We start from the raw sequence: 26,453 nt of genomic DNA on the forward strand, positions 1-26,453 counted from the left end.
AAATACAGCTGGGGAGAGAATTTAAGAGGCTTGATAAAAGGTGGTAGATAATTGTAGATCAGATTGCAACAGCTTTGAGATGGGAGAAAGACCAACAGTAAGGGTGGATAAGAATAATTTAAGTGTGTAAATTACTCCTATAGAAGAGTAATACACTAAACCAGGGGTCAGCAACCTTTTGAGAAGTGGTGTGCCAAGTACTCATTAATTTAAGGTTTCACGTGCCAGACCGGCAGCAGGGGCGGCAGCTGGAACCCCAGACCAGCAGTGGGCTGAGCGGCTCATCGTGCTGCTGGACTGGGGTTCTGTAATCCAGGCCGGGACCCCACTGGCAGCACTGTGCTACTAAAAATCAGCCCACATGCCGCAGGTTGCCGACCCCTGCACTATACTAATGTAGTCTCCCTACTTTTCTATAAAATGACTGCTGTAGTTTCATCATTTCATCTTTTGTCTTCTGACACTACCAGTAAATGCCAATTGTGGATTGTGATGTGGACATGTGGCCAGTAGGTTCTATACTTTGAAGCTGCCAGCCTCATTTTACATATGCAGTTAGTTGCGGTCAGTACTAATTTAGGCTGAATTTGAGGATGCAACATTTAACCACCAGGCTGCTTATGTGGGTACAGGTGAGGGGGGGAAAACAGGTGCACAAGAATTGGAGGGGACTGTGAGGCATCATACAGACAGGAATACAGAGAAAAGGGGTGAGTGGGAAGAATGTATAAGGAAAATACAAGGTGACGGCTGAGGCCTATACAGATTACATTTTAGTTAGTGTAGTCAAATGTGGTATGTATCCTGTACCTCAGAAATCTTAGTGTTAGTAGAAGCAATGTACATTAATACAAGGATATACATTATAGAATAAGGCTAGCGCTGCTGACCAGTTCAAAGTGACAGACGTGAAATGGCTCCTCTGACTTGCATGCCTTTTTGTTGTTTTGCCTTTGGTCTGGCAAGTGGTTGGTTGTCCTGCAGGAGGCAAAAGGAGGCTATTTCAGTGTCATCTAATGGAACTAATCCCATCTTGATCAGAATTAATGGTGACCCTGAGGATGTGGGATCTGCTCAAAGATGTTTTATTTACCTGATGATCCCTTGCATGCTATTTTCCTTTAAACTGCTTTATAAACCTGATCTAATTCTGTCTAGCTGGTATGTGACAGTGACCCACTGCACAGGGATAGTTACACTAGAAGTGCTAATTCAGGCTGGAAGGCAAGTCAAATTGTCCACTGTGAAGGCTGAGGTTTTTTCTAATTTCTGAAAAAGGTTCCCCAAAAACACTTTCTGGCCATTCACCTATTGAAGGAGATCACACTTTCTACAAAAGATAACGGGCACAGTTCCTAAGATAAACAAAACACTTTCCTGCCGCATATGCCAGAGAAAAGCACTATTCAGGAAAGAATGTCCTAAACAAATAGAAGTGGGAGTAGCTTGTGGACTTTGCTATAGCTGAGGGAAAAGGAAGAAAGGAATCTACACCCTCCCCCCCCCCTTTTTTTTTTCCTGCTTGTCCAATAAGGCCACCTGCAATTTAAAGTGGTGAATAAGTGCACCACCAAAAATGTAATAAGCTTGCCCATGTGCAAGCCATAAACAAGGGAGGAATATTACTGCTTTAATATGGACTATTTGTGTGAGAGAAAGTGGAAGATTGTGTGTCTGTGCTCCATACAGCAGTAGCTAGGGACCAGCTTCATAGGATTGGTGGTCTGCACTGCCTGAAGTATAGTGTAGCATAGACCATTCATTGGTGCTTCTGCTGTTCCTCAGCTGTTACTTAAACAAGCTATCAATTTTTTTTTAGGTTAGAGAGGGCAAGAGCATGTTTTGTTCCTACAGGTCTGGTTTTAAAAGGCAGTACTGTACTTAGTTCACTGGCCCAATTATATTGTCTAGCTTCTGGATGCCAGAGTCTGAATTGTTGCAGGTACTGTTGCCTTCAACAGGCTACTGTTTGATAGAGGGTGCTGCCACTAGACAAGCTTCAGCCTAGTAGTACATACTGAAGACTCAAACAACATGCATATTTAAACTACCTACTCTTTCAAGGGCTGAACTCCTGTACTAACCTACTTTCCACATGGGAGAATTTACATGTGTGTGCCACTCCCATCAAGCAACATGATGAAGGTGGACTCCTTTTAAAATTACAAGACAGTGGAGTATTTTAGAACTAGATAAATTACTAGGTGGAAGGCACACAATCACTCACTTATATAATATTCCTTATCTACCTGTGCTTTACAAAAAGTAGGCCTGCTCTACACTACAGGGTATGGGCAGCAGGTATCACAGTGGGGGAGGCTGTGCCTCCCCAAACAGCCAGGTGCAGCCCTGCCCATGCTTTGCCCCCAGACCTCCCCTCCTGCTTAGCCCAGCTCCAGTCTCCCTGTAATTGGCACTAGCTCGGGCTGTGCCACCCACCTTCCCTGTGCTCTAGGGCTGGAGAGGCTGTAGCTGTGCTGCCTGCCCTCCTGTTTCTCCAGGGATAGGGGGCATGGTGGGGACACAGCCTCCCCCAGCTTGTGGTTCATGCACCACACATGCTATGGAGCTAGGTCAACCTAAGTTATACAACTCCAGCTACATTAATAACTCTCCTGTCAACTTACCTTACACTTCTCATTCCAGTGGAGTACTAGAGTTGATGGGAGAGCAAGCTGTAGTTGACTTAGCGGGTCTTCACTAGACCCTAAAACAACCCCTGGTGGATTAATTGGCACAGTGTGGCTACCCAGTGAGTGTAGACATACTTAAGTGTTTAGCTTCTTGAGATATAGGTAAAATTCAGTACTCACTTGAAGGATAGGAAATTAATACATTATCTATGTACTTTCAAACTTCTAGAATGTTTCTTGAATGAACTGAGCTCATGTTTAAGGATGGCTAGTACTTTACCTGTGCTAACGAAGGTACTGCTCTGTCCCTAGAGCCACCACACACATAGAGGCAGTGGATTTCAGTGAAGATTAAAAACCAAATCAAGTCCAACATGGAGGAAGTTATCCCTCAAAAAGCAACTGTTCCCACATGGTGGGATTTTCCAGAGCAAACCAGTCCTGAAGAACTGAAGTATGTGCAGAGCTTTTCAAGCTATGGCTGTTATTGTGAGTTCAGCCAGATAGTTCCTTGCCTGTCTGACATTGCTTTAGGCACACATTGTATATACCACTCTAGTATTCTTGTAGAGAAAGTTAAATGCCAGTCTGCTCAACACTTTTCTTTACTTTGCAACTTCAACTGTTATATCGGACTCTTACTGAACCTTCTGTATAACCACTTCCTCTCCATGATCTACCTTTCACAATAGCTTTGAAAGGTTTTACATCTTACTCCATATTTACATGTTGTGTACATCCATCCATGGAACTGACTAAGCATTTGATTGCTTTACAGATGATGCATTAGGAACAGCTCTTATTAGAAATCCAAGAGGACTGGTCTTTTACTATGCAAGTTTTTCTAGTAGAATTTGTACATAATCATTTTTGAACAAATAGTAGCATTTAGCTAACTTGTCACTCAAAGGCTTACTATCTACCAGCCATTTTCTCTTCTGAAATGGAGTGTTTTTATTCTTTGATTGTCACAAGTAGTTTTATACAAAAAAAAATCTAATATAGATCGGTAAAATAAACCCTTTAGGTAAGCTTAATAATACAATCACACTGAAGTGGCAGAAATATGTTTAGAATTGAGACATTTAAACTACAGTTTAAGTGTTTTAGTAAAATAAATACACAAGTTAAATCTATTGCAATTAATCTTAGTACCTGTTACATAATTGCATACATTTTTAGCTCTTGCTGGGTGCTTTTGGTAGTAAGGCAGCTGTAATAAGGTGAAAAAGTTTTAGACGTGGCTCTGCAGATGTGAGGACTCATCAGTGCAAGGATAACAGTTTTTCCAGCAAACTACATTTTACTGAAGACACAGAGAAAACCTGTCAAGTAGTCCATTAAATAGCAGTACGTTCAAGCAGAAGGGAATAGTGCATTTCTCCATCAACTAGAAGACATCCTGTAAATTGTACTGTGAATTGATACCAGTAAGAGAAAAGATGATAGAAACAAGATTTGATTACAAAAGCACTTAATATAAAATAGACAAGATAAATTAACCATGTGAGCTCATTTAACTATTTGTGCTTCATGAAGTGTACACAGTTTTTAGTATTACAACAGATCTATGTGAAAGTTAACCTCCATGCTAGAGGACATTTACAGCAAGTAGTATAACTTAATATTTTGGAATTATTGTGGTAGCAGAACTGCATATTAGATGCAAGTAACCCACTCTAAACAATGGCCAACTTCCCTTTATAAGGATACAGTAGCAACTATTGTGAAAAAAGCTAATGTCCTCTACCTCATCAACTAGTGAGGATTATATACCCCTTTCTCCCACATAAATCATCCTGAAAAGGGAGAATAAAATGAAGTGAGGGAGCTAGCCAGAAGTATAACCAGCTTCTAGCCATATTTAACAGTTCAATGCCTAGGCTGCAATTTCCCAATGTCAGATTTTTATTTGAAGTGGTAGTAGCAGCAACATAGCAGACTTATGAAACGAATATTGTCAGTTTTTTCATCGCCATCATCAAGCCCACAACCTTCAGTCTTGGTTTAAGTTGTCATTCCAAGCAGACAGTGCTGCTGATTCTGCTGCTTTGGTCACCATCTTTTATGTCCAATGATACAGACTCAGAACAGCAGTCCATCATGTAAACTTCTTCTTGGTGGCTGTGAACCGCTCCATGTACTAAAAAGTGGAAAGCAAAGAGAAAGTTGGTTGTTCTGAAACTAGAAAGTCGGTGATACAAAAGCCATAATGAAACTGGCCATTCCTAACTTCACACAGAAAAGAAGTCATTTGGAGGTTTTATTGCTGGTGAACTGCAGCAGTATCCCATTCATGCAGCAAGGAAGTTTTAAAGTCATGAACATCTGTTTAATGAATTTGTAGATTTACATAAATAGGTACTACCTACAGCCTCCAAGCCAATACAGTAATTTGTCTCACAGAGACCAAGCACCCTGTTGTCAGGTTTAGAGGATGCTGTGTGAATTAAAAAGCAAATACTGTAGACAACTCCCTTTCTACTATTCCTAGCCTCTACTCTGTCTCATTCAATGGAGGTGCTTTGGTGCCTTATGATGATCAAATGATGCACCACCATCTTAGCACCAGCTGTCTTCCTCTCTCATCACCCCAAATAGACAAGATAAACATCCACAAGAATACATTTCTCACTGAAGCATTTTTTAAAGCTTCCCCAGAACAATTTAGGGTGGGGGAGAAAAAGGGATAGATGCTGTCTTAGTACCTATTGTGATAAAACAGTTGAGTTAATAATGGCCAATACTTACTTCTAAGTACAAGTGATTTTTCTTGAAAAAATGAATAAAATCCTAGCTATATTCTACACACATATAGGGGAGGACCCAGGCCCATATTATTTATTTTGTATCAAACCAACTTAGATTCCTTGCCCTTCTCCCCACTATTAACAGAAAAGGAATATTTCCATCCTCACCTACTATGCAGTGGGGATTATGCAAATAGAGAATGACTATGACAAGGCTACCACATGACCTGGCAGTGCAGGCAAGATCATGAGAGAGCCAATGCAGGCACAACCTACAAGAGTCAGGGTGAAAGTACAAACAGGACAATGACAGGGAAGCTGTCCTATAAAGCATTTTCTCCAGTACAACCATCAAGCTGGAGATCAGCCACTTAAACTCTTCCCCAAGCAAAGGGCCATGAAGTCTACGGCTAATTAAACAGCCATATCACTCCTCTATAATTTTTCCAGTCTTACCCCTTAATTCCAGTTTCTTCTATGCAGGGATAGTTGGGAAACAGAATTCCAACCACTAATAATGCTCAATAAAATAAAGCACTAACTAGGAATATCATTGCTCCAAATGTGATTACGGTCCATCTCTCTCTTTAGGATACTGCCTAATAGTGCTGTAGCATCAAAAAAAGTTTGCTTATAAGCATGTGCTGCAATCCAGTCTGATGTATGCCAGGGAGAAAAGCATACATATCATTAAGGCAAAAAGGGCAGTTCGAGAGGAAAGCTGCAAGATGTTCATCTTACAAGTAGTTCCTGAACCACAGACAGGTCCTTTGTTGTTATCTAATGGGCAAGGCAGAAGGTCATCCTTGGAAGGTCATCTACTGCCAATGGCTGCAAAGATACTTGTGGGCTGTTGCAAGTCTCATCCACCAGCAGAACTCTGATTCTCCCAGTAGTCTGAGATGCATTCACGAGCAGGAAAGCAAAAAACATTCACTGGCAACATTTTTCTACAAACCTTGTCATAGCCCTCCAGTTCTCTGAGTTTCTTGATTTCAAAGAGATTACCCTCCACCGCAAGCAATGAGATCTGGGAATCACTGAGTATGCTCTGAGGAAGCATGCTGAGGTCGAGACAGTTCTCTTCCAAACGCAGGACTTTGAGGCGTGGACAGTGAGAGATCTGCACTGAGATCTGGGAAATCTGACATGGTCCAAAAGGAGAAAGTGAAAAAAAAGTTGAATCAGTACATTTTTACTGATAATTGGTTATTTATAAGTACACCAATCTGTGTGTCACAACTACTACACAATCTGACTTCAGTTTACTCAGCCACTTTAACAACACTGTTGCTCGTTTTGTAGATTAACTGGGTTAGTGACAGGAAATGAGAACTACTTATTTTCCTAGCATGACTGGCATCAAGCAACTTTATATAATTTTAGTTTTGAGGAAACATCATACCTCCTGACTTTAACCATATAGATTTTGAGTATTTCTAAAATGAGACCCTGGAAGTGAAGCTGTCCTTAATTCTAATACTGTACACATGTGATGTGCAGTGGTGACATGAGTTCAAATCCATTTGACATTAGTCAAATTAAAATAGCAAGAGAGATTGAAAAGCTGTGCAGAGTCAATAAACAGTTTAATCCTTTTATTCTAAGCTTCATTCACCATGCAATTTTCCCAACAACTGGCATCTGGATACCTCCCCTCAAAGCAGGGCCCACCTGGGAACTTGAATAAAGGGCTTAGTGCTACAATGCACTTGGTGGAGTGGGAGAATAGAACAGAGTGGGCATGTCTTGAGGCATTAATCTCACAACAGGAAAGTTATCATTTAACAAAGCGAGCCTGATCCTATAAAGACTATCCCAGAAAGTCAAATCAGGCAATAGAAGGCATCAAAGTAGATGAAAACTAGCTAGGTATTTATATGGATCCTCCACCACTGTCATACCCAAAAGGCATTCCTCTCACACTGAAGTGATAACTACCTGTCCTGACTTCTGTGGCACAGAGAACTAACTCTTTAAGACTCAATCATGCCTTAAGTCCACATGCCTCTAAAGCCTGTTTCCAGACCTGGTTCTGATTCAAATTGAGTTCAATGGCCTGCAGGTCCCCCACAGTGTCTGGCACACTCTGGATCTGGTTTCTTGAGAGATCCACCACATCTAGGTGACGAAGACTGCAGAGTTGGGTGGGCACAGTCCGAAGCTGGTTTCCAGAAAGGCTCAGGGTCTTGAGAGCCAAGAGTTGTCCAAAGGTGGCAGGCAACTGTGTCAGATGGTTGCCATTCAGATGCAAGGTCTCGAGTTTTTTCAGCTTACACAGCTCCTCGGGTAGAGCAGCTAGCAATAAAATTACGAACAAAGAAATTACCTAATCTACTCAGAGGAAACTGCGAGTTTTCATATCCATCAAAAGCCAAGTCTGCTCCTGTGTGGAATATACCACACTATTCTGATAGGATTTTTCCAAGACAACATTTCTTTCTCCCAAACCACTACGCTAAATGCATTTTGCAACATTTGAAGTAAGTTTAGGAGTGAAGTACTAGTTTATATTTGTTCATCCCATCCTAATGAACACAAAAAGTTATAAAATGCTTATACCAAACAGTTCACCAGTCTCTGAAGTTCAGACATCTGTGGTGAAACGCAGCAGCTTTTCACCACCGCACAAACAACAGAAAAATTTGGAGACAAGAAGAACACTTCCCTAATAAGCCGAAAGGGAAATTTTAGGTAAACAGAATATAGAGTTGGAATTTGGCCAAGACATTAGGCATAATGCTTTACTTCCATAAAGGATGCTATGGCATTGTTAATGACTACAAGTGGAAAATAACTTAATTTTATCACTCACCCAAAAGACAACACCTCTAGCAGCACAGCGCCCCCTAATTCTAGTTGCTAGCTTTGCCGGTCTTTGGGACAGTGGCCCAACAGGAGTGACACCCTCTGAATCACCAGCACTGTTTTCTACAGGACACCATCTTCAGAAGTTTAGTACTTGCATGGAAAACCATCTGATTTTCTGCAGCTTTTAGATCAGATGGGTTCACAGCACACAGTTATGTGGTTTTAAGTACTTACACGTTATTGCAAGGGTGAAAATATAACAAAATTTCTAAACTAGTTTTGAAGAAATCTAATTTTCTCCTGATCATGAATTCCAAGAAATTTTAGTCTAAGCAACCAGTGTTTCCCTTTGCATTTTGTAAGAGTCAATTTATCACATTTAATGTCAGACCAACAACAAAGAAGTTTGCTTCTTTTTAGAAATCTGTGACAATATTAAAAACCTCATACTCAGTTTGTTGTTGTTTAAAGCAAGACTCTTCAGAACAGAAAACTTTCCCATCAGTGGTGGCAGGATCTCAATTTTGTTGTTTGACAAATCTATTGTCCTTAAGTTGCTAGCTAGCTTCTGCAGGTCTTCAGGAAACTGGGTGGGGGGAAAAGTATATACAGCATTAAAACAGCTGGTTTAACTTCATAATAGACAATATAATTTCATGTTATCAGTCTTTCAGTTATTTACACTGCAGTTCAAGTTTATATTAGTGCATACAATGCACAGTGTCTCACCATCACCAAAAGCGAGATTTACCAAATTCAAGCAAAAACAATATACAAAGTTGAATTTTTTTTTTGTGCCATTGAAAAAAAATTAAGGGACATTTTACAGACTCCTAGGAAAACTAATTCCTAGTCCAGAGTTCAGTCTAAATAAACATGATAAAAAATAAAGGAAAAAAGGGCGAGGATAGGAGTACAGCACAATACTGTTTACAGAACTTTTCATTTTTGTGTTCTCTTTAATGCCTATTAATAAAACCATTTGATTATCTCCCCTCCTCCCCCCATTTTTAAGCATGATGGAAGCTAAACAAAACCCCGTCTTCCTTCAGTTCTCTGTTTTATTTTATATAAATTATAAAAAACATTTCCTTCCATCTTACTGTAATACTTGTCTGCTCTTTGGAACTCACACCCTCTCTTATTCACATATCTTGCCATCATAAAGCACATGTAACATTGTTACATCATTCACTTCTGGATTTTTTTTTTAAATCATCTACTCTCACGGTCAGCAGCAGCACCAAATATCTGCAAATATCTTCTAGTCCAGGGGTAGTCAGTAGGCAGACCGCGAGCCAAATCCAGACCAGCAGACACTTTTGATCCCAACATTTATTTACTTATTATTATTATTGATTTTTTTTATTATTTTCTCTAGAGTCTGGACCTTGATCAAGAAATTTGGACCTGTTCTAGTCCTTGAGCCAGTAATGGGGGTGGAGCCCTCATGTTTTAGCTTTTCCCTGCAAATCATAGCAGCAACTTATCATATCCCCTGCCACCCCACTTGCCAGAAAGGGAGGACTGAAAAGGAAGATTAAATATTTAAGAGGGGTATTTAACTCCCACTATCCACAACAACAAAGTAGCATGGTGCAGTGTTAAACTTGGACATCATACAAACAGCAGCTAGACCCAACAGCAATTGTTCAAGTCTGATTTGGATTTTTTGGGAATTGATCAAACAAAATCAAGTCAATCTCAGATAATGTGTTAAAACCATAAGCACTTATGGACATGCTTTACTTTTGTAACTTGAGCAGTTCCAATCAAAGGGACAATTCATATGGCTAAGGGTAAGCATGTGAATAAGTGTGTGCAGGACTGGGGCCTTAAAGTATTTCACAAATTTGAGAGTATCTTGCATAAATGTACACACTTATTAAACTTATCTTGTGCTCTCAAGTTAAGATTTTCTATTGAAAGCCACCTTTTTTGTTGCATAAACTTTTAAGAGTCCTGGATTTAATACATTTGTTTTAAATATAAAACCAGAAATTATAAAGAAATACAAGTTTCCAGGTAAGCGGAGCATCACTGATTGCTAGAGCCAAAGGCGCATGCAAGAGTGTTTTCCTTAAAAGGGGGATAGTGAGGTGCCTGAAGCATTATTTATACAGCACTATTAATGCTCATGGCACTTTACAAAACAGAAAGATAGAGTCCCTGCTGAAGACAATTAGTCATGTACATGTGTAGCCAAAGAGTTCTACTACCTCAGAGAGACCCTTTCCAGTTAGCTGGAACACGCCTGTTTTCTGGGCTGTCTCCAAGTGAGCTTTTAAGGCACTATTTCCCATCTTGCTGGTCTTGTGTCAAGTATACAGATTTTGTTTAAGGCACAAACCCAGTCCAGTCTCTCTCAATCACGATGCACTGGATTACATGAATCAAATTTTCCTGTTAAAAAGCAAATTTACAAAGTCATTTTGTGCATAAGAGTTTTCTTCCATTATGGCTCACCTGGACATGTTGAATGGTATGCTTAATGTGTCAGGCTAGATTTCTTATCCCTAGTTAACCAAATATAGGTCTTAATAAGATTAACCCAATTTATCATACTAAGATGGCTTCATTTAGAGTTGTCTGAATGCTAAATTAATGGCATGGAAGTTGGGAAGCATGCAACAGTGAAAGGCAAGATCAAAGTGTCAGACTAAGGCCATTTGTACACTACAAACTTTAGTCAAGACAAGTTATAGTGGGGTAATGCCACATCACTCGTGCACGTGCATACTTGTCTGCTGGCATTAGTGCTTCATGAACTCAATATGTTAGGCTTGGTCTGCACTTAAAACTTAGGGCGACATGGCTACAGCACTCAAGGACGTGAAAAATCCGCATCTATGAATGCTACTGCTATGCCAACCTAACCCCCCGTTTAAAGGTCTATGGGAGAATGCTCCCATCAACCTAGCTACCAGTAGCTCTGGGAGGCGGAGTTCGTACAATGATGGAAAACCCCCTTCTGTCCCTGTAGTCTGGCTACAGCAGCATAACTAGGGCGCTATGGCCATGCCACTGTAGTGCCCATAGTGAAGACCTGGCCTTAGAGACCTCAGTCTTGTAGAGGGGCAAATAATGTGGTTACATAAATGTAGGAATTCGTACAGTTCAGCACCTTATAGGGACAGTGTCAAGTTAAAACCCGCAGAACAGCCGCCCCTGGGTTCCAGGGTCTCAAGGGGGAAGGAAGGGGACTGATTAGGCTAATGACCGCCCCACCCCCGGGAGTTCTAGCCGCTCCAACCAGTCCGGGCTCCCAGCACAGCGCCCAGTGGCCTGGCCCGGCCCCCCCCACGGGCCAGTTCTTCTTGGGGGAGGCCCAAAGGCGGCTCCGCTTCGGGCTGCATAACAGAGTCAGAGACACCTCACGCCGCCGCCCGCAGCCAGACCCCATCGGCCGCCGCCGTCGCGGCGCTGCCACCCCTCCGGCCCGGCCGGCCGAGCCGCCACTCGGGGCAGGGGCACCCCAGGGCCGCCTCCCCCTACCCGGGCTGCGGCCCCGGCGACTGACAGGCCGGAGACCTCCCCCACCTACCGCGAGTCTCCACCCACCCGCGGACCAGCTCCGGCTCCAGCTGGCAGCGGGGACTCACCCAGCCGCCGCGAGCCCCGGAACCGGAAACAAGGCCGGCGCCGCTCGACAGGACACATCCAACATGGCGGCGATACAAAGCCACGCCCGCCCGCGCGGCTGCGGGCATGTCACACACAGCATGGCGAGGGGGCGTGGCCTCGCCCCCAGCGTGAGCGACGCGGGGGCGGAGCTTCTTGCGCGAGGGCGGGCGCGCGGCAGGTTTAGCGGCGAGGGCGGCGATGGCCTGTCTGAACCCTTGGGACCCGGCGCAGCCCACGGCCGCGGGGCTGGTGCTGTCCAAGTGCCTGGCGGCGGGTGTGGTGACCCAGGTAAGGAGCGGCCGGGCTGGGCCGGGCCATGGCCCCTCCCCCGGGGAACCGCGCGGCCCTTCCGGGAACGCGCCCGTGGGGGACCCTCGCGCCTGGGCGAGCAGCTGCTGTGCCGCCGCCCCGGTTTCCAGCTGCGGGTGCCGCTGCCGACCCCCGCCGTCAGCGCCCCGAGTAGGAGCCATCTCTGCCCTGGCCCGGCCGGCTGGCTGGCAAAGACACTCTCCAGGCTGGAGCAGGCCCCCGTCCCCTAAAGAGCATTGCAGTCAGCGCTTAATTTGCGGAAGGACTCAAGTCCTTGCACCTCTAGGCTGGGCAGGTCATAGCCCCAGCACCTCTGGACTTTCACTGTATTAGTTATGAATATAAAAAAAGTTGTTTGAGCTCCCGCACCTCTTGCATTACAAATTAAGCACTGATTACACTCTGCTCTAAAACACGGATTGCTATTACAGACTTTGGGAGAGCTAACTTTAGTTTGACTTTGTTCTGTAGTTTTTTAATCTTCTTTAGCTCCTTATATATTTTTTTAAAATAAAAATTAATTTTTTTTCAGAGGCCGAGTTAGAACACATTTCTCACTCCGGTTGTCTGCTGTGCCCCTGGGTATTTGCTTCTTCTGGATGGCTTTCTGCTACTAGGGTTTCATTTGCACAATGAGTGTCAACAGAAGGTGCTAGATTTAAACGGGCAGCATTGATTCTGCCCTTGGAATGTAGGGATAAAGTGTAAAAGTTCCGTTTATTCCTGTATCTGCACTGTCAAAATAGTCTAATAGAACTATGCCTCCCCTTTTAAGTACTGTTAAATTTCATCTCCCTATCAATCCTGTACAGAAAGCCATGTGGACAGATGCCTGCACAGAGGTTCATGTTCAGGGTCACTATTTGTAGCTAAGGCCCTTTAGTTTCAGTTTTTACGAAAACATTCCTGGCTTTTACAAAAGCTATTGCATATGTTTTTCTAATTTTCACCTGAATTTTGGACCACTTGAATACATGGTAATATTGATTATTAAAATAAATTACTTTAAGTGTAAATGTGAGGCTGTCTGTTAAAGTAAGACAATGTAGTGGAAGATACACATCGGTGTGTACATACTGTTAATGTACAGTTCATGAAATAAACCACAGCATTAAACTGCTATTACTTTAAATACTCTTACTTTTCTCTTTGTTCCTTTTTTTTGTTCTCTCTTCCCCCAATATTAACCCTGATATTTTTCTAGAAAACTGTGAAGTTAATTTTGCACAGATTTTCACCTGTGTGTTTATTTTTTTGTAATAAACACTGATACATTTTGGGGAAATTTTAAACAAAAAACAAAGGGCCTTGTTTGTAGCATAATCTTGCCTGTTGCATAAGTCCTTTCACAATCACTTTATTGAATTATTTTTATTATTTGAATTACAGTAGCACCTGGAAACTCCAACCAAATTGGGGGCTCTACTGCACTAAGATCTGTGCAAACAGTAAGAGACCATCCCTAAAGAGCTTAGCCCTTGTCTAAAGAGGGGGCCATTTGGGGTACTGGGGTAAAAATCTGGGGATTGGTCCTGCTTTGAGCAAGGGGTTGGACTAGATGACCTCCTGAGGTCCCTTCCAACCCTAATATTCTATGATTTTATACTACAATCTTAAGTTGGTATAACTGTCGCTCAGGAATGTGGAAAATCCACACCCCTGAGTGACAGAGTTATACCAACCTAACCCTTGGTGCAGGCAGCGCTATATCCATGGAAGGGCTTCTCCTCTCCTCGGCCTCTCGGGGAACTGGAGTACCTACGCTGACAGGAGAAGGTCTTCTGTCAGCATAGTAGCGTCTTCACTAAGCACCCAGCAGTAGAACTGCACTGGTGCTGCTGCAGCACTGTAAGTGTAGACAAGCCCTTACAATCAGACTGAGTATTCTTGGTGGTTGACCCAAGATTGTGGAATGAACTCCACAGGAACTAAGGACCATCCCAAACCTTACCACGTTTCACACCTTGCAAGAAGCATTTCTCTGACCTTGCCATCTCTATTATAAACACAGAGGTGTGTGTGAATGTAAATATATAAATTCCAAAAGGAACACTGCATACACTTCTTCCCCTGGGAGAGAAAATGAAAAAACAAACTTGTGACACGTTAGTCACATTACTTAATACACTACTGGAAGTAGCTCAGATGCTATGGTGATGAGCATGGTATAAGAAATTATATAGAACAGAATCTAAATAGACAAGAAAGACAAAAGGAGGAAGGGGAAACTGAGATATTGAGAGATGAAGTGCTTTGCCCAAGGTGATGCAGCACATCAGTGGCATAGCTGGAATTGAACTCTGGTCTCCTGATTCAGTGCCTTATCCACTAGCCATGCTACTTCCTAGTACATTGGTTTCGAGGAGTTAGTACTTTAAGGGGAAAAAAAATAACTGTGTGTCTTCAAATAAGATGCCATTTATCATAAATCCATGTTTATGCTGATAGAAACAATGTTAAAATTGAAAGGGGGGAGAAGAGAGAAATCCCTCCCGGCTGTGCATGATGAATTTCATTCAGTTTTGGATGTTAACTGTCCATGCCAGGGATGACTGTATCCCTTCCTCTTGTTTATACTTCTAAAGAGTAAATTTCTGTCTTTAGGTGCATTCCAATGGCATAGATTTAAACAACAAATCTTTAAGGAGGGTGCTCCCAGACTCTTCTATAAGGACTTTGTCTTTGGAGAAGTTTTATTTTTGTAAGCCCATTTTTGTCCTTCTGAAATGTTTCCTCAGCTGCCTATGCAAGATTTATGTTTCCCAAATCTTTAATGTTAGGAGAAACTTAATGCAACACCTAGAAAGACGCTGCCAGTTGCACTAATGTTCTTGCTAACCTTGAAAATGTTCTAACTGCTTGTGACTTCTTATTGCTACTGACCCGGTACCACCCTCTCTTTTTCCTTAATAGGAGATGCTGGATTTATCTGCTAAACAAGCCCCTTGCTTTGTGCACCTCATGGAGGTGGAGAAAATTGCAGACATTCGAGCTGAAATAAACCAGGTAAATCCATCTGTACCAGGGTGCATATTTCTATATGATGGGTAAGACAACATACTAACTGCTCTTGACCTTTGTACTGCCCCCTCCATGTAGAAAGCATATTTTTATGCTGTGTTTTTACCATTATATAGTAGAAAACATAAAGCAGTCTGGAGAAGAAAAAGAATATGTAAAATATAATGGCAGGTGGTGGTAGTAATTTGTAATTTATTTTTTAACAGTAGGTAGCTTTGTCACTATTTAATGAATTATCACAAAGGAAAAAAAGACCCATATATAAAATTCCTTTCTTTCATAATAACTGCAAAGATGCAATGCGTTGTATCTGGTGAACTTTATCTAAATCTTCTTGAAGAAACTGGGGAACAGATCTGAACAGCTGTTCTCCTTAGATCAGCAAACAACTACTGGTTTTTCATGAGCTGTTGTATTTTTAGGCAACTGGACCACTTCCACTTTAACAAAATAAGGGCTTGTCTACACAGGGAGCTATTCTTGGTTATCTCCATGTGTGGATACTCTTATTCTGGAATAAGAATGCCTTATTCTGAATTACTTTAGTGCTTTTTGGGTGTGGTTTAAAATAATTCGGAATAAGACTCTCTATCCATACATAGAGTTAATCTTAAAATAATCTTCTTTACATTCACATCCTACCTTATTCTGGATTAATTTTCATGTGTATACATCCCCTAACAGTACCTTTCTTACAGTTCCATTCTTTAGGCTCTCACTACTGTCTAAACTGGCTGTTAGATTTAAGTTCTATGAGATGTATTCTGAATTTCTCTGTTATTGCTATTGTCTGGTGGTAATGCTTACCTACTGAATTATCCAATGCATACATTATCAGTGGCAAAGTCCATGCCATCAAACAGCATTGCAGACAGCCAAATGCCCATTGGCTTAGCTGAAGAAGAGGTTAGACCAGTGGTTCTCAACCTATGTACACTTGTGACTGCCTGGCCCACATGCTGCAATTAATATCTAGGAATTAAACCTGAAAAGGTTCCAACTGGTACAATATGCAGCAGTCCATCTGCTTAGCAACACAGGGCATGTGAAAACATTAACCACATTCTGGACTGGCTCCCCACTGAATAAATCAAATTAGAGGTCTGTCCAAGATCACCCCTGTGACACCTGCCACGTTTCCCTGGAGCCAGGGAACTGTTTGCCTCTAGGGAGAGACTTGTGAGTGTGAGTGCCTACTTTTATAGGAACTGGACTTAGACAATGGAACTCATTCCAAGAAGAAATAAACATGATCACAAACGTCACTGCATTAAGAACTAAATGCAAAACTCAGCTCTTCATGTACACATACTCAACACAACTGTACAAACTAATGTTTTTAAAAAGTTTCTTACAGACATCGAAGGATGAATGTGGTATTCTTATTTTGAATACATACATGCTGAGGAGGTGGGGGATATCCACAGATATAAAGGTAAATAGAAAGTAAACCGTATGAAAATCAAGTGTAGCTATTTTTTATGCCTTTTTGTAGAAGAGCCTGGAAGCTGAAATCATGGGACTGGAAAAGGAAACTGCAGATATTGCTCACCCATACTTCCTGAGTAAGTGGTTTTGTTCAGGGGAACAATTATTAGTTTTAGACTCTTTGATTTGGATGTCATCAAATGTGTTTCACCTCCATTGAGTTCCCTGTTTCTCATCAGCGCCATTGCACTTGTCATCCACTGGTGTGTAGTGGCCCCTGAGGCTATGATGGGTGATCCGCCAATAAAGAGTGCTAGCACAGCAATGCAGCTAGAACCCTCCATGTCACTAGTGACCATGTGTATGTTCTAAGTGGAATACCACTTAATATCTTGGACCCTAGGGGGCAGAAGTTCTGGGAGCATTCATAAGCCATTGTGCCCCAGCAGTGCTGCATATAAATCTGTTGCCTTCCCAATAAGTCAACAGATGTATGTGCTTTTTTCATATGTAATGTCACTCAGAAGGACTTTTGAGATTTTATTTTGGTAGGTTGGGGGGGAATGGGTTAATTCCCTCAGTATTTCTCCACCTCTTTGCTTTGTCTTTAGGGGTCTTTTCTTGTCCACCACGACACAATGCTGAAGGAAAATCTTATTACTAAAATACTGTAGGGTGCAGGTATAAGTCATATAGGGATTTTTAGATGGAGCTACCAGATCCCTTAAGACCATGCTTGTTAGTAAAGTGATACCTTTTTAAGGACTACATGTGCTGAGCCTCTTTGGAGCATATTCTAGTACTACTTCCTAAATCATTCAACAGCGACTAGTCTGGTTACTGCTATCCTCCCAGAGCCTGAGCCCATCACTTGCACAGTGAAAAACTGCTAGAAAACCTGAGTCAACTGCAATGCAGAATGAGTTTCTGCTCTTGCTCCATTGGTCAAACAATTTCCAGTCAGCATCCCTCTGATATTTACCTCTGTTGTGTAGCTCAGAAATGCCACGCTCTGCAAGTTATGAATAAGCACTTGGAAGCAGTGCTGAAAGAGAAAAGGACTCTCCAGCAGAGGTTAATGAAACCCTTGTGTCAAGAGAATTTGCCTATTGAAGCCATATTCCACAGGTGAGTTCTTAGAAAATAACTCTTAGCATGTAGCCTGCACATGTATTCATGTCCAAATAAGCTACTTTTGCCTGACAATCACTCCTGGTAGGGGAAGCACAACTGTTGTATCAAAAAGTTGCTAAAGTAAACTCATGCTGCTAGTCCATGTGATGGGTTGCACCCCCCCCCATCCCCCTGTTTTGCTGAATTAGGCTCTCTGGCATCTGGCAGAGCACACACATAAACACACACACCCCAGCTGTAGAATCACACAGTCTGCAAGCAGCTCTCTTTGGGAAGATTCAGCTAGGAAATTGCCCAGCACTCAATAGATATATGGTACATGTTCTTCGTAACTAGCCATGTCTTTCACTGACATGTATTTAATTTACTGAGTGCCACCAAAGGAGCATTTGCTGACAAGCAAAGATGATGATGCGCCTGCAGCCTATGCCCTCATTCAGTTTTATTGTTTCTGCTGAGATTTCCTCTCCAGGCAGGCGGTCAGAAATTCCCACAATTATTGTGGAAGGGGTTTAGAGGAAAAAATCAATGAAAGACAGGAACGAGAGGCGTAAGATTAAATTGTGCATCATTTTGAACAGTCTGTTTCTGGATTTCTTCCCAAATTAAAGGTATGTAGCAGAGTTATTTACATTGGCAGTGGCCTTCATTGAGAAACTGGAAAGCCACTTGCAGACCATAAAGAGCATCCCTCAGATACCCCTGACCATGAAAAACATGGTGAGTAGTGAAAGTGGTTCCCTTTCCTATCCTCTGTAATGATCTTCCCCTCAAAATGCAACATCGTTTGATTACTTAACCCACCTTTTAATATCTCCTAACTTCTGAAACTCCCATCTTGTATTCCAGGACAATGCTCTGGCAAAAATTAACTTGCTTGTGACAGAGACTGAAGAGCTGGCAGAGCAGATACTGAGGTGGAGAGAACTGCAAAAAGGAATCCATTATGACAACTCTGAGATCACTAATGAATCAGATGCTAGCTTCAGAAGCTTAGTTCCACCATAAACCATCTTATTTGTGCCGAAGAAAAGATGACCAGTTGAAAGTTCTGGTTTTTTTACCAGTCCTGTGTGAGAGTGGCAGTATACTTGTACCTTAGTCTAACTTGAGACTTTATAGTTGGATATCTCCCTGTTCTAGAAGGGATATTTTAGTTGGCAACAAGTGATGATTAAAATTGGACAATGATCTGTAAATGACAGAACTTATTGGTTAGGTGTAATTCCTCTTTGGAGTGTGCTGATATGTTCACACATACCTCCTTGAAGCAAATCCGAGGGAACTGTCATACGTGCATCTAAAGGTAGAAGGCAAATGTCTGTTTCGTTATGGATAGAGCACATGATGTAATGACTAGGCTTGTTTCTGCAAGTATTTTGAGATCATATGCTGTATTTTCTTTAAGTATAGGAATTTTAAAAAAATATAATAGACTATAAAATGGGAGACTTAAGCTCTTGTATGCAATTTTTATTACAAAATAGTCAAAACTACAGTAGCACAATCTGGAGGAATAGTTCAATGCTCACTCATTTTCAAAGCGGCTTCTGTCAAATGCTTTGAAAGTGAAGGAAGGTACCTATAAGTTCCAGCTTTCTCTTGAAGGAGACTGTTCCCAGTGCCTCCCACAAAATACTCAGTTAATCCAAAACAAGTTGTTCTTTACTGATTTAATTTCTTGTCTATATAATAAAATTCCAAGAATTTCATTCTGAAGCCTAAAATTTTACTTTGTCAATGTAAAGCAGTTGAAGCACCTAGAAGTGTGGTTGAGGGCTCGTTCTGTTCAGAATATCACCAGATTTGAATAATCAGTGGGATTTGCTGCCTGTTGCCATCCAGTTTTTAATTTCTCAGCCATTTTGACTTTATGAATTACACCTCTTCTATAGCAAGACATGCTGTAACTCCTAGGGTTCCCAGTCATGGCCCAAGATCCCTTTGAGAGGTTTGGTTTGTTTTTTTTGTTCTGGGTTTGTACAGAATGTACAAAGAACTTACAAACTAGGGAAGATCTTACAATCTTTGCAAGAATCAAAGTTACAAACATGTTTGTGCTTCCGGTAACTTAGACTTTCCCGTATGTATGCCACTCTTCCCTCCAGTTCTTTAAACGTGGTATCTGCTACAGGGCTCCACTGACATGTGACTGCTAGGTCTTCAGTTCTTCTGTAGAGCTTACCTTCTGAACAGAATGTAAACCCTAGCCAGCTGTAGCTCAGATGAACATCCAGGTATTCCATTTGATTTGTTACCTGCCACACTGTCCCTTTTTTTTTGGTTAGAATTCTGTTTGAAAGATTAGAGTAATGCATTTAAATTAGTAATGAAGGAATATAGTAGATTGGAAAAACAGATTTTTAGCCTTGTAGAGTGAAACCTCCTATTTACCTCTAGAACCAGCCCAATTAATGCTAGCATCCTCTTCTCCACCTACTGGGGGAATTTTGTGCCACTGCATGTGTGCAGAAGTCATGCCCCCTGCAAATTTCTTTCCTTCCCTGCAGAAAAATGACTTTCTGGCAGGGAACCTGCAAGAGCAGTCATGCATAACTCCCTCACAGGGCAGGTACATCATTTCAGGCATCCAGAGCAGCCAGCAAAGGGGTAAATTACCATGGGGCTGGACTTGGCTGAGCTGGAGGCAGGAGAGGACGGGACTTCCTCTTCCCCTGCAAGGAGTGTCTGGGCCTGTGTCAGACCCACCTCCAGCAGCCTCCCCACAGCAGTAGGAAGCTCACCATCCTCCCCTACTTCCTCCTCAGCTGTGGGGGGAGGGGTCACTGTACAGGGAGCTACTCTTCCATACACCCAACCCCCATGCATCTGGACCTCCCATACCCAGACACCCCAGCCAAGTCTCACCTGGTACATCCAGAACCCCAATAACCCTCCATACCCAAACTCCACTGCACTGATCCTCAGCCCCAGCATCTGGAACCCCTCTACACCCAGACCCACATCCCAGAACCCTCCCCCACTGAGCTCCCTTCATTCAAACTCCCACCCTCTGCATCACTCTGACCTGCCAGATCCAGACCCCCATGCCACTGACCCCTAACTAGCTGCACCCAGACCCCCACCCCATCAAGCCCCACTCCCCCAGCACCCAGACCCCCAGGCTGAGACCCCCATACCTATCAGCTGAGCCCCACCCACCTTCATCTGGAAACCCCTGCACCTGGAACCCCCCCAATGAGCCTCTGTTCATCCAGCTGCTTGCACCCAGATTGTCCCACACAAAATCCTCTCGCCCCACACCTGGATCCCTCTACACTGAGCCCCTCCACACTTGAGTTTAGCCTGCCTTGCCCCACCACAAATATATAATGATGGGGTCTAATTTAGCTGTTACCACGCAAGAAAGAGATCTTGGAGTCATTGTGGATAGTTCTCTGAAATCATCCACTCAATGTGCCGCAGCAGTCAAAAAAGCAAACAGAATGTTGGGAATCATCAAGAAAGGGATAGATAATAAGACAGAAAATATATTGCCTCTATATAAATCCATGGTATATCCACACCTTGAATACTGCATGCAGATGCAGTCGCCCCATCTCAAAAAAAATATATTGGAATGGGAAAAGGTTCAGAAAAGGGCAACGAAAATTATTGGAGTATAGAATGGCTTTTGTATGAGGAGAGATTAATAAGACTTGGACATTTCAGCTTGGAAAAGGTGACTAGGGGGATATGACAGAGGTCTATAAAATCATGAGTAGTATAGAGAAAGTAAATAAGGAAGTGTTATTTACTCATAATACAAGAACAAGGGGCCACCAAATTAAATTAATAGGTAGCAAGTTTAAAACAAGTATTTTTTTCATGCAACACATTGTCAACCTCTGGAACTCCTTGCCAGAGGGTGTTGTGAAGGCCAATACTATAACAGAGTTAAAAAGGGAGCTAGATAGATTCATGGAAGATAGGTCCATCAATGGCTATTAGCCAGGATGGGCAGGAATGGTGTCCCTAGCCTCTGTTTGCCAGAAGCTGGGGTTGGGTGACAGGGCATGGATCACTTGATGATAACCTGTCTGTTCATTCCCTTTGGGGCATCTGCCATGGGCCACTGTCAGAGGACAGGATACTGGGCTTGATGAACCTTTGGTCTGACCCAGTATGGCCAATGTTATGTTATTAAATCATAACCTTTTTATAGACACCTCACTTGACAACCTTTGCACAAGATTTGCTACAAATATATAACAGTGGTTGCAACAATGATCTATATGGTCATATTTTAACCAGATGTCACAGGGATGATGTTGGATGGATCACTTAAGTGGAGGTGTTTGGCTGGTCAGGGAGAGGTTCCATCCTCTCCCTGACCTGCCAAACCCCTCCACCTAAGTGTATGGTATTCACCTGGAGAGGCATCTGCAAAGTTGGAGTTAGTAGGTGGGAGAGGGGGAAATAAGGCCCAATTGGGTCAAACTCCCCTCCCCCTGGACAATTGTCTAAAGAAGCAGGCTTTCTTCACCTTTTGCTCCCTTCATGGCAAAAAACAAAGGGCAGGGATTGGCTCTTAAGTTTTAAACTTCTCTCAAAGAGCTAAATATGACCTAGATCATTATTCTTTTGCAATCCTGCCTCAAGGAGAGAGCTTACTTTTGTTTAAAATCCTCCCCCCGTAAGGTGAGATTTGAAATTCAACGTTTTAATAATTACAAATGAAGGAAGAGACAAAGCATGGTAGTAAACAGTAGACTTTTTCTTCAAAATAGGCAATGTCTAACATAACAGATACTATGCAGGGATTATAAATAAACAGTCAAATACATGATTAAGAAATCATGTGCGTATTAAAGGTGTGTCCAATTAAAAACTGTGCATCTTTTCCTCTGTCTCATATGATTGTAAGTGCATGGGTTTGCCTGTAAAAAAAGAGAGCGGGGTTACAGCACCTAGAAGGAGTTTGGACTACAATTGGAAACTGTCACCCCCCATTCCTCTTTTGAATATGATGGTGAAAGGCTGAGCTGCTCATATGGGTCCAACTTTGAACAAATAACTGGTTTACAAAAGGCTAGTAGGAATTACTATCCTAAGTCACTTTTATAGTACTGTAGTATGTTTGATTTTAAACTCAAAAACTGCTCTCTCTATGCTTGCAGGATGTGTGGCTTATTTGCTTCCCCCCCCCCCCCCCCCAAATTTTATCATTTGGCCTGGGTTTTTTTTGTCTGCAATAAACTGTCGCAACTGTAAGGGAGTTGAGATTGTTCACTATTAAATTATATGGTAAACAAAAATAGCATTTGGCAATGAGGCAGGGAAATTTAGTTAACAAATTCCAGACTATGAAAGGATGATCCTGTATTTACATGTTTCAGAATCTTCAACCAGTCAGACTGAGTATTGCATTTAAGCCATTTCTGATATGAGGCAATAAAGGCTAGAGGACTGAGCATATGGTTGGAGGCCAGGACCTTTTCGGTTCTGATTGTATGGCTGAGTTGTGTGGCCTCAGCCAAGTGACTTGAACCTCTGTGCTTCCATTTCTCCTTCTGTAAAATGGTGTGCTATTTATATATTTTCCTCCTGTTGGAATTAATATTTGAAATTATTAATATTGATATGGGAAACCACCAAATACTAATTTAACCATAAATTCCTTTATTAAATCCAAAGGCTAAAACGTACTTATACAATTGCTCTAAAAGTGCCTAAAAAGCCTAAATAATAAGCAATTTACTACACCTAAACAGTAACAAAACTTCTACAAGCATTTGATCAAGATATGTACAATCTGGCTAAACCCAGGGGTGCTTAGATCCGTATTGGCTGGCTCCAATGGTGTCCGGCATGTATTAGCAATGAACCATTTAAGTGTTTACTTTTTTATATCCTTTAACAAATAAGTGATGTTACTGCCAATTACTGACTTCAGCTAAAAAACAATTTGAGACAGGTCACCCTTATTAACAGTCTTAATCCAGATAAGATTTATAACTTCCTCTCTTCCCAAGTCCTGTCCTTTCCTCCTCCTTGCTGCCCAATAGCTTTCCATTGCACCTAGAGTCACACAGACTTCAACACTAGTGTGTGGGTTGGGAACAGCAGTGGCTCCAGGCACCAGCGCTCCAAGCAATTCGGTGGCGGGTATGCCGAATCCGCGGGACTGGTAGACCTCCTGCAGGCGTGCTGCCAAATCTGCGGGACCGGGGACCTCCCACAGGCGCGCCGCCAAAGGCAGCCTGCCTGCCAGGCTTGGGCGGCAAAAAAGCTAGATCCGCCCCCGGTTGGGAAGGGCCATATTGGCTCATTTTACGACATTCCTTTTGTCTTATCTAAACCCATCTGCAATCACCCCTATTGGTCAGAGGTCTTCTTTGTAGAAACTTCCCCTTATCTCACTATTCTTTGAACAAGACATCCTTCCTACTTCATTCCTTCTGGCCTTGTAATTTATAATTTTCAAGGCCTTCCGTCTACTTGCTAGTCAGGACCTTTGTTTACAACTCATATATATTTCCTTACCAAACTAAGATAACTAATTTTTTAATTTCATATTTAATATTTATCCTACACCTCCTGTCCATGTTGTTGTTAGTTTGTACTAGTAAAGTGCTTTGAATGTATAAAGCTCCATGTGGCGTTACCTCACATAGGCTATGAAGTGAGAAATAAACTGGGGATGCACATTAGTAGGAGGGGTGTATAATTGCAATATAATAAATTAGTTTTTAAAGAACAATATCACCAAGTATTTAACCTCTTCTCATATTATAGAGTAACCATTAAAAGTAATCATAGTTTAATGACTATTCATGGATTAACTGAGATGGAAAAAGCATGCTGACTAAGATTCCATAAGGAACAGATGACTTGGAGATAGAACTTTTCCCTTTACAAAATAACTATCATACTGCATTACAATTAGAATAATAAATCCTTTTTTACTCTGTTTTATGACTAGTGTAAATAGAGATTATGTTAACATTGTCCCTGGATATCACTAGTGGGAGATGCCTAACTATGATGAGCTTTATAATATATTCTTTCACCCCTTTTGATGTTGGATAAGTGGATTACATTTTAAGGTGTGTTCAACGCATGCAGAAGAACCTAAGGCTAATTGTAGATTATTGTTCCAGAAATTGCCACATTAGAGTAAGAGAAATAGAACTGACCTAATCACCCTAAGATATCACAATGACAAATCTCCATGTTTACAACCTGACCCTGTATTCCACTGTACAGTCACCAGTCTGTTGCGAGTGGACCCAATCACTGGGTCCCATATGCTTTCATGCCAGCTGGGTTTGGGTCTGGTCTAGTCACTGTTGCTAGCTCTGAAACAGTAGGGCACACTCCCAGGCTCAGACATCTTGTATGACACTCTTCTTTAGGATGTGGGGCACTGCCAATTAGTCACACTAGACTCCAAAATCAGTGTCTGAGACCTTCCAAGGTGCTTCCCCTGAGCTCCATTTAGGCTGTGGGCACTCACGGCTTTTAGTTTAACCTCTTTGGAGACAACATACCAGAAGGCAAAGATTAGTGCCTTAGCAAAGGAATTTCTTAATCACAGTAACAATACTCTTAAAGCACTTGAGAGTCACAGCTCTTTGAAAACAAGAAAAGTCCTCCCAGTGTCTGATCTCACCCCTTCTGTGAGTTTGAGGTTTGTCACCATTTGAGCTTGGGCAGAGTCCCCTGCCCTTCTCCTGAAAGTCCTTCATTTGGTGAGGGTCAGATATCCCTGCGTAAAACGGAGCCCTACAGTTAAATAGGGTGTCTCCTCTGTGTCATGTGCTTAGATGAGACGCTCCAACCTCCCCACGCCCCCTCTTCCAATATTGCCATGTTTTCCCCATCTGTGGGTCCCGGTGTAGGAAACTTGTTTGGCAGAAGTAGGCCAGTGGTTGAGAGGCAGTCAAAGTTGATGGCTCCAGATTGTTGTCTTGATGGCATCTCAGTGATAGTCCTTCAGTGAGGTCAAGCACGTTTCCTGGGCAACAGAGCTGTCTGGTATGCAGTACAATAGGTTGACTGAGGGCTTGTGTTCAACACATAGTACAAACTGGACTTCATAATTAAATACAGATGTATCCCACTCTGTCATGTGAAGTTCAGAATCCTTGATGGCAAATCAGATTCTTTCATTTATCCAGCTTGTTTGTGGGTTGTTTTTTTAATTATTATTTGTTTTAAAGAAGCTGCATGAATTATTAAATCAAACCCCTTAATTTCTTAAAAGTCAGCCACTAGGTGGCTAAAGACCACAGATATTTCATTCTTCCAGAGCTGTTAACTGCCAGTAAATATATTGTATCCTGCAGAAATACACAAACTACATGGAAACATTTATACAATTTAAAAATAAAACCAGAAAAATTTGAGAAGTCAGGTGGTCCATAGGTGAACAATAGTGAATGTGTTCAAATCCAAATCTAAGGAAGTTGCTTGTTATAGCTGGTCCACCACAGAATAAAATGGTTAAAATCCTGAAGTGTCTATGTAGCTGTTGTTCATAGATAGTACCAGTGTACTGTAAATGTGATTTTGGCAGGAAGGGCAGCTATAATTAGAATTGTTCAAATTACTCGTTAATAAATTTTCAAATTGGTTGCAAACAGAAGATAATTTCTGCTAATGTATTAATTACTTGTAAGTATTCACCAGCATTCAACCTATGGGTTATTCCTGAAGTATTAATTTCAACTATTCCCTGTTCATGTGGTGTGAGTTGTCACCGAGCTACATTGTATTTATTGGTCCATGACTAGATGGC

At 42.0% G+C, this 26,453-nt stretch overlaps 2 protein-coding genes across 6 annotated transcripts; one reads left to right on the plus strand and one right to left on the minus strand.

The window, feature by feature from the left end:
• Positions 1-3,444: 3,444 nt before the first annotated feature.
• On the minus strand, positions 3,445-11,930 carry LRRC57 (leucine rich repeat containing 57). 5 transcript variants are annotated; one of them, XM_039537526.1, is made up of 6 exons: positions 11,797-11,930; positions 10,414-10,597; positions 8,645-8,780; positions 7,392-7,681; positions 6,342-6,527; positions 3,445-4,776 (listed from the first exon to the last, which is right to left on the minus strand). In XM_039537526.1, the coding sequence occupies exons 2-6, from the start codon at positions 10,495-10,497 to the stop codon at positions 4,735-4,737; spliced, it is 738 nt and encodes a 245-aa protein (XP_039393460.1). In that variant the 5' UTR covers positions 10,498-10,597; positions 11,797-11,930; the 3' UTR covers positions 3,445-4,734. The 5 variants fall into 5 exon arrangements, with proteins under 5 accessions (XP_039393460.1, XP_039393459.1, XP_039393463.1 ...); XM_039537525.1 differs by having other exon boundaries at positions 11,739-11,893; XM_039537529.1 differs by having other exon boundaries at positions 7,413-7,681; positions 11,739-11,892.
• Positions 11,931-11,944: 14 nt separating this feature from the next.
• Positions 11,945-19,429, plus strand: HAUS2 (HAUS augmin like complex subunit 2). Its single transcript, XM_039537530.1, has 6 exons — positions 11,945-12,106; positions 15,041-15,133; positions 16,644-16,713; positions 17,572-17,704; positions 18,322-18,430; positions 18,560-19,429. Exons 1-6 carry the CDS (start codon positions 12,017-12,019, stop codon positions 18,716-18,718), a joined length of 654 nt encoding a protein of 217 aa, XP_039393464.1. The 5' UTR covers positions 11,945-12,016; the 3' UTR covers positions 18,719-19,429.
• Positions 19,430-26,453: the final 7,024 nt, after the last annotated feature.

Source organism: Mauremys reevesii, linkage group 4 (assembly GCF_016161935.1).
Source record: "Mauremys reevesii isolate NIE-2019 linkage group 4, ASM1616193v1, whole genome shotgun sequence".
NCBI classification, from domain to species: Eukaryota; Metazoa; Chordata; order Testudines; family Geoemydidae; genus Mauremys; species Mauremys reevesii.